Here is an 8797-nt window from a genome sequence, read left to right as displayed (position 1 = left end):
TAAGGCCCATCCTGTTGGGCTGAGTATGCCRTGTAATAAACATGCATTTGTTTTCCAGGTGTACTTTCATTTTGCTAAGCACTATATAAGACGCAAAAGAAGGCTTGATTGCCCCCATTACCAACAAACAAAAAGTAAAGAACACAGATACAATATACTCCCAGAATGGGCCGGATGGTGTAAGCATCCATATGAAAAAGAAGGATAGATAGCAACGGCTAAAGTTTAGGAACAGTCTTGAAAAATCAGAGGAAGAAATGCTCAGAATGATGTCTGGTGAAAATAACTCAATCACGCTTGCTCTAATTAATGTTATATAATTTTATATACAGTAAAGCAGCTATTGCACATTCAAGAGATTTAACAAGTCAGCCTGGTCTATAATATATTTCTCACACTGCTGTACTCATGCTGGAATTAAGCCATAGCCAATGTGAGGGTAAGTAAATACATAGCACAGTGCAAACCTTAATGAGAAAGTTTGCAGCTCTAACAGGTTTGGGACCATGAATTTATCAGGATGAAGTATATATAGCTTCTGATAGCTTCACATTGAACAAACTGTGCAAAAAAAAGAGATGTAAAGCTAAATTGCTCTGCTGCTTTGGTTTGTCAGACCTCACTCAAGGGCGCTGTGTTAAGAGCGCAGCCTTGTCTACACACTGCTTCATGGCTAGGCCTTGGGAACCGTGGCTGAACACCAATTCAGCTTAATCTTACACAGGTTGTCTGCCCGTCACTTCCCCTGCAGAGGGCCAAGCAACACTAAAAAAATATTTTCAGAGACTTGGCCTCAGTAGTTTTGTAGTATGTTTTAGTTAGAGTTTGGGTTGATTCTGAGAGAAAACCAGATAACTTGGTTTTAGATGGTTCAAAAGCCACAGTAACAGCTTTATTTGCAGTTAAACACCAGCCAGGGAAACAGAGGCAGGTGGAAAGGGTCTATAAACATCTAGAAAAAGATAAAGTTAAGTATAGGCCCATTACTTGGCAGGGAAGGAAAGAAAATGAAAGATAAGATTTACAAATAAGTGTAAAAAAAAAAAAAGTATTTTTGACTTAAGTCCACAAAAGAAGTTAATAACTGATTCAACAAGAGGATAGCAGCATGTTAAGAAATGGAAAGAATAAATTAAAAGTATTTAGAGGACTTAGATGGTATTCAAGTTGGCAATAGCTGATTAATTTATCCTAAAATACTCCAGTAATTAGCTAGATTAGTGCAGACCATTAATGATCATCTCTGAGAACTCACAGAGCCTGGAAAAGAGTCCAAGAGAACAGAAGGAAAACACAAGGAATATAAAAAGAAACAAGGGATTATGTCACTCAACCTAAACCTGGAAAAATGCTAGAATAATTTAAAAAAATCATATTTATTAATGCATGTGAAAAAATAACTTGACAAAGGCCAGCCAACATAGATTTGCCAGAAACAAACTATGCCACACCACACTAATCTTCATTTCTTTCTTTGTGTAAACTGGCCTAGTGGCTACAGGAGCATCAGATGCAGAAATCTCACTGYTGCTGCAAAGGTTTTTGACATGGTAACCATGTGAAAACCTCACAGATGAAATAATGAGCTCCAATTCATACCAATCACAAGGAGAATGACAATTGTAAAAAATGCTCTCAAAAAGCAATTACCAAAGGCTTACTGGGAAACTGAGAAGATACTCAAGTGGAGTCCTGCAAGGCTTTGCCTGGGATCCATCCCATCCAGTATGTTCATTAACAACTCAGATTATAGAGTAGAAGAGAACATTTGCAAGACTTGCCCATGATGCCATACTTGCATGAGTTGCAAATGGTTTAGTAGACAAGAACAGAACACTGATCTTGATAAATTTGGTCCAAGATCCATTAAAGACAGGTATGCATACACTAAATATGAATACAGACACAAAATGGAGATCAGCAGGCTGGACAGTAGTAGTACAGAAATGGATCTGGAGCATTTGCAAGCCACAAATTGAATGCAAGTCAATGTGATGCAGTTGCAAAAAGGCAAATGTAATTCTGGCATGTATTAATGCAACTAATATATGTAAGCCCCAGAAGTTAATAGCTTTATCTACTCTGCACTAGCCTCAGCCAGCACTTTGGGTCACATTTTGGGCAATACAATTTAAGAACATAGTCAAACTGAAGCGGACCCAGAGGGGAGCACAAAAAATCCTGGATTAGAAGACCCGATCTATGAAGCCTGATTGAATTAACTGTGTTTACTTAAAAGAGAAGACCAAAAGGACAAGACAGCACTGTTCACATAAGGCTACTATTCATCACGTCTTTTGCCTGTAAGAACAATAAGTAACTGACTTAACTCGCAGGGATAAAAATTTTGCTTTGATAACTTCCCAGTTGTAAAGTTCAACACTGGTACACACTGCTTACAGGGTCATGCAATCCCTTTCACGGGAAGCTGTTAAACAAGTTGGACAAATGCTTGTCACAGTCTTGCCAGATCTGATCTTGGAGCAAGGCAATGGACTAGATAACTTCTTGAGATTTTCTTTAGCCTTTCTTTCTCTGAAAGATCTCCAGCATATAGTAATGTCTTCCATAATGTTTGTGACTTTGTAACAGMTAAGAATAGAGAACATACAAATGTGTTTGCTGCACCATCAAAGCACTGTATAGAACTTAACTTTAAACATTAAATGGACAGTAATTTTCAGAGGAAAGCTGTGTAGCTGAACAGACCCATGCTGGATAACAATGTTGGGATGGATACAAATTTCTCCCTTCCCAGAAACCTCAGGGCTAAAAGCCATGTCAAAGAGTTTCAAAACATACATCCAACCTATTCTTTTACTGAAAGCTACCCAAATAATGCAACTCCCTCAGGAAATCTCTAGGGTATCTTATCTACGCCAAAAGCCATAAAACAACACCAATACATTAAGTATTTCCAAATACTCAAAGTACTGATAGCAAAATTCCACAGACAGATCTTTACATTCTTTACATTTACATTACCTTCCCACTGTCTGGACTTGAGCAACCTCTCTGATGATGTTATGGAATATAGAAGATCATAAACCAAACAAGTCCAAAGTTGAGTTTTGGAGGTGAATTCAAAGTCCACGGCAAAACCTTTAAGGTTCTAAATAGGTAAATTAAAGGTCTAAGAATTATACTCAGCAGAATGGAGCTGAGTAGATAAAAATGCAAGCTGACCTTTACTTTCTTTGTGAACTCTGCATGACTAATCAACTTCACTGGTCAGATCTCAGAAAGACCACAGTTTCAGTAAAACCTAATACTCTCCAACTTGTTTTTGTGAAAATGGTAAACCAAATGTAGACATCAATCCTATCAGTGTCTGATGATAAAAGAAATCCTACTCGTTCACTTTATCAAGACATGAAAACAGTTCTATATAGTTAACCAAAATGCTACAAATTCTTTCATTACTATGTGGTTTGCAAACAGCCCCTGGTCATTACCTTTAGTTGAGCTGAAGTGTTTTCAGCTTAACAGCAAATAACCAAAAGGGATAGTCTCCAGGGACTACTTGAGAGCACTGTATAAAGCTAACTATTTCCTTAAGGCTACACAGCAACCAACTTCCATTTCTATTTCATATTTTTCACACAGCTTTTTGATAGCAAGAAAACAATATTTCTTAGATATAGGCAAGTTTCTGTACTTTTACTTTACTCAGTAAGTCTGGATTAAGACAAATTGTAAAGCTGTTCTTATTGACTGATTATTCAGTAGTCCTTGAGATGACCTAATCATGATTATACATACTAACTTCTTCTGGGATCTAAGGTGAGAATTTTTTTTTCAAAGGCTTGTAGGTCCTGCTCTTATTTTTAGATGATATTTAAAGAGAACCCCAGAAGAGATACAGGCTTTTGAAAGTCCAAAAATCACATTTTAAAATTGTGCTCCACAAGTATCCATCACAGCTGACAACCATACTGACAATACCAGAATACTTAACCTAAAAGCTGTCCCTGTACAAAGCTGAATCTTTCCCAAGAGAACATGGGAATTTTTCCATGCCTATTTTTCTTCCTTCTAGACAGCTTCAAGCTCCAGGACTGTCCATAGCTAGAAAATGCATTTTAGAAGTGAAGTAATACTTGTTTTTAAGAGCAGGCATGAAATATCACATTTTACATTTTAGTTTTTTAATTCTCTTTAATCAGACACATTACAATGCACAACTGTGTCTTTAGCCAGATAACAGGGTGCCATCCTTCAGATCAGGAAGAGATGATAGAGAACTCCTAGACCTTCCTCTGAACTTTTAGGTACAAGGAGTATTGCAAATATTCTAAATGATAACAATTCCCCCATTTAGTATAGCATTCCCACTATACTTATAAAGCCTTTATAGCAATTCAGGTTTAATTTGTTACTGTTTTAGATTACAACTACTGCAACTAGGGGTCTTGTTGAACTGAGGATCACCCTTGCCTTCTACTACATAAAAAACATCATTTCATATGGTATTTTTGAATTGAGCATCATACAGTTTTGAAAATATAACAATTCTAACATAATTCATCCATCCTACAAGTGATACAGCTTTCCAGCTCTTAAGTGCTCATTAAGAGAGATTGTTTATGAAGCAAAATATTTTTATTTAATGCTACACAATCTGAACGGAAGGAACATATACTTCACCTTAGGATCGAACTATAGGGATGCATCCCAAACATTCTCCAAAGTAAAATCAGATTACCAAATACCAGTTAAGTGCAAGAGATACCTTAATCAATTGGCACTGGGAATATTTTTAGACAAACTACAGCAATGGAACATTTAAGTACTCCCTCCCCATCCAGCACAAAGGTTGAGAGCAGATTTCTTGTCTCCTGGGAGCCAGTCTGTCAGGATATACTTACTGATAACATTAAATAAAAAAATAAATGAAGAGTTACATTCTGATGTCAAGTGTACAAGTGCAGTAGTGGATTACTCCCAGAGGAAAACAACTTTATCTATAAAAGTTAAGTGGTATACAGGTTATCCCAGAGTGACTATAATACAGAGAAACTTTATGCCAAAGTGAGTATTTACAGAGATAACTGTCATAGTAAAGAGGACAGGAAGCTAATCTCACAGAAGTAGTTCATTAAAGAGCAAACAAGTGGACAAAGGCTTTGACTTTATATAATAAAATACCAAGTGCATTCTTTTAAGTGAATGAGTCTTTGAGACTATGGTCCTAGATTTCAGGAAGCCATTTGAAGGTCAGATATACAGTCCTGCCATGAAGCAAGGGTTACTTGGACTGCCAAAATTATTTTGCATCAATTGTAACCAAAATAAATAACCACCGCTATTCTAGTATTGCTTCTTACTGTAACTTTAAAACTAAAGTTCTTAAACAAGCCCACTCCAAACGCAGAGGATGGGAGACCTTTTAGCACAATTCAGATGTTTTCTACTACTTCTGTGCTGTACATCTGGGATTAGAACTGTGCCCAGAACACTAAGGTTAATTACATTTAGCTTCTCAAATGCTCTTGGCCAGAGTGCTATTATCCAGCTTTTTCCTGACAATGAAACTTTAATCACATCTGATTTCCTAAAACTAGCCATATGATTTTAGTTACTTTGGCTCTATTCCRATAGGCTTATTTTAAGCTGGTTGTGAGGTAAGGGCATTAATAGCTGGCTACTTTACATATTTCTTGAAGAGCTGCTACTGAAATAACCAGATACATCTGAAGGGGAGCTTGTGTGGTTGACTGCTCAAGTATCTTTAAAAATCTTTCAAATCAATCTTACAACTAAGAGCAGAGTTACTTTAACCTGATATAATACTTGTGAGCATTACTCAAGTCACCATGCCCAAAAGCATTAAATTCTATCATCTTTCAGCTTCCTTAGCCATTAAGGATCACTTGTCTAACAAGAGTCTCTCCAGTGCACGACTCCAAGGAACAAGCTCCCTTGCAATAAAGGAATCCCGTTCTAAATGGCTTGTAGTACTAGACTCTCATATGCAGAACAAAAACATGTAGAAGGAAGTCTCATGATTCTAATGCAGCTTCTAAGGAGTTTACTTTGCCTCTTGAGCCAAGAACTTGAACACTAGTGACTGAGTTCAAGCACGCAGCGCACTGAACAATAAATCTTAGCAGCTTCTCCCTTCACTTGAGATTAATTTACTGTAATGTACATTACTTTCAGTGGAATGATACTGCTCAGTTTTGGCAGGATGGGGAAGATTCCACTTTGTCTTTTTTAGGATTTTATAAGGCAGATAATGCAGAAAGTTGAAACAGAACTTCTACAAGCATTTAATCTGTGATACTGTAAAATCAAAGTACTACTTTATTAAATGAGTTATTTTACACAATATGAACATCAATATAATTACAATTGTAAAAAATTTTTTATAACAAGTATGGACTGATTTTTCAGGATTTCCAAATAGGGCACAACTGTACATTTACACAGAATTGTCTTTGCATGAAGCCCAAGAGGGAACAGCATAAAAATATGAATGTTTCTGTAGCCCCTTCATTTTTGCTGATCAACAGTTTTAGAAAAGCAGCTGCAGGTTTGTTATGTAAGATCTGACAGTAGAAGAGTCAATAGGTGCCATGACTTCACCTATAAAAAACAAGAATAACTCAGTTAAGCTGAACTGTTAGACWATGTTTACTTTGAGTGAATGAAATACCGTAATACTACTTTTTACCTTATTTCAGCCTTTTTCATTATAACTACCTTTTCAGACACAGCCTAACAACCGGCTATTGGGAAATCTCTTCTAGGAGTTAATACAGAGGTAACATTTTATGCTTGGATGCAGAAAAATCTTCTTTCACTTGCATAACTTCAGGAACAAAAAAGGCTCAATCATTGGACATGCTAAACAACTGTTACATGTTTTGTAGCAATGGGCAGATTGTATTTATTACAAATACTGTGTTCAAAGCAAAACTAGTGTTTCAAAGCAAAAACTAATAAATAATGTATTCTTATAACTAAGAACAATCACTTCAAATAACATTCACTCCCTTTAAAACAGCATCCTTACATAGTGAAGTACCACAGCCCTTTCACTTACATAAGTATTAGCTTGCTTCTCATGTGTAACAGTTCAGGGGTATAACTTTAAACTATAGTCAATTTTCATATTAGAGAAAAAGAAGCAAGTTCCAACTCTCAGCTGGTTGGGGGAAAAAACTGATTTATAATACAACTTTCTCAGACTATTATTTAGAAATTAATGTAATGACCTGTAGACAACTTTATGCCTGAACATCAGCCAATTCTGGAGGAAGCGGAGTCTTAGGATGCTTGCTTTCAAAGTGCTGTTTGAAGGTCTTGGGGTCCGGCATTTGTGTCTGATTAAAGAGAGACATTTAACTTTATGCACGGTATAAGAGTTAAATGATATTACAAAAACTGTTCTCCCACTATGTTTTTTTTTTCTTGGTAAAGCAAATTAAATCTCCTCAGTTACACTGCCCTAGTGATAGAAGTACCATTAATTTAGCTGCAGATTAAGAATATTTAACCTCTGAATCAGAGTCACTTTTAAGCATTAGTATCACACTTTTGACATGTTCATCAACAATATTATTCTTAATAGAAACCTCCCTGCAGCTCTTATGTACTTAACATGCTGCTTTGGTGGGAAACTTATCTCCTTACCATTTTCCTTTTTAACACAAAAATATAAATGTTTATCCTTTTCACAATCAGATCTTTATGAAAGGTATTTAGCACCATGCAGTAACACTTTTCCTCTCTTCATCAACATCAATAACCAGTGATCCCAAGGCAGGCCAGTTCCAGCACAAAGGAACCATCTTTTCATTTGGGGTTGTACAGGAAGTGATCTCAAACCTTTTAAACTTTATATGACACATCAACAGCACATGCAGACCCTTGCAATTCAGTAAGCAGGATAACTAGCTGTACAAAACAGATCTGCACGTGTCCTCACAGATTTTCTTATATCTAAGTTATCAATACAGCCGAGTAATCTGTCAACAAGTCACAACTTTATATGAGATACATAATGGATACAAATGCTTATAGCAACAAGTTAGTCAGCCACTTAGAAGTATTTTACTTAGTTTCCACTATATCATCTTCTAACAAGTTCTGCTATAAGCTGCAAGAAAGCCCTGCCTACAATAATAGTTTGCCTTCAGTTCCTCTTACCCTACAGACAGTGCAGGTATATATCAAGGCAGCCTTGGCTGCAGCCTTCTGATCATGTCCTTGTTTCTTTTTTTGCTCAGCTTGTTTTTTGGCATTTTTCTGCTGCGACTGAATCTTCTGCTGTCCACGAGCCATATCTACAAACAAAAAGAAGACATTTAGTCTACGCATATGAGAAACTACTGCTGCTAGCTGACTCAGAAGCCATAACTATGAACATAAGCAGTCATGCGCTCTTTCTATAAGGCCTACAACTCCCATAATTCATATACGACAGACATCTGTTCAAGCTCTTTTTGTGAAGACCCTCCAGTTTTAGTATCTTGCTAAAAACATTCACTGGAGTGATTTAATCCGTTCTAAGGTTTCTGCTTCTACAAAGCTTCAAGGCCTACCTTTGAAAGGTGTTTTCAATRAATAAAACAATTTGTTTCCTCTGCAGTTAATAGAAACTTATTCTCTATTTCTGCAGGTACAGTAAAATTTAGTTTTAGGGTTTTTTTGTTGTTTTTTTTTGGGGGGGGGCGGCGCTTAAACTTAAGACTCAACCTTTATTTCTGGAAACCAAAACACGTTCCAAGAAAGACAAATCAAAACATTTTTGGTGTACCGGCTTGTGATTTGCTTTGGAATCAGGAACAGT

General features: G+C 36.5%; 1 protein-coding gene across 1 annotated transcript; it reads right to left on the bottom strand.

The window, feature by feature from the left end:
• Positions 1 to 4834: 4834 nt before the first annotated feature.
• ZNF706 (zinc finger protein 706) lies at positions 4835 to 8345 on the bottom strand. The gene is made up of 3 exons (XM_026066725.1): positions 8155 to 8345; positions 7221 to 7328; positions 4835 to 6588 (listed from the first exon to the last, which is right to left on the bottom strand). Exons 1-2 carry the CDS (start codon positions 8323 to 8325, stop codon positions 7233 to 7235), a joined length of 267 nt encoding a protein of 88 aa, XP_025922510.1. The 5' UTR covers positions 8326 to 8345; the 3' UTR covers positions 4835 to 6588; positions 7221 to 7232.
• Between the last annotated feature and the right edge of the window lie 452 nt (positions 8346 to 8797).

The sequence above is a fragment of the Apteryx rowi genome, unplaced genomic scaffold (assembly GCF_003343035.1).
Source record: "Apteryx rowi isolate R43461 unplaced genomic scaffold, aptRow1 scaffold_247, whole genome shotgun sequence".
Classification (NCBI taxonomy): Eukaryota; Metazoa; Chordata; class Aves; order Apterygiformes; family Apterygidae; genus Apteryx; species Apteryx rowi.
Note: the sequence above shows the minus strand (reverse complement) of the source record. Positions and strands in the feature narration are given on the sequence as shown.

Excerpts from the sequence above, each read along its gene's own strand:
- ZNF706 (XM_026066725.1), bottom strand. The coding sequence starts at position 8,325 with ATGCGTAGACTAAATGTCTTCTTTTTGTTTGTAGATATGGCTCGTGGA. Across the intron at positions 7,329-8,154 it reads ATACCTGCACTGTCTGTAGG|ACACAAATGCCGGACCCCAA; the intron begins GTAAGAGGAACT and ends CTCTTTAATCAG.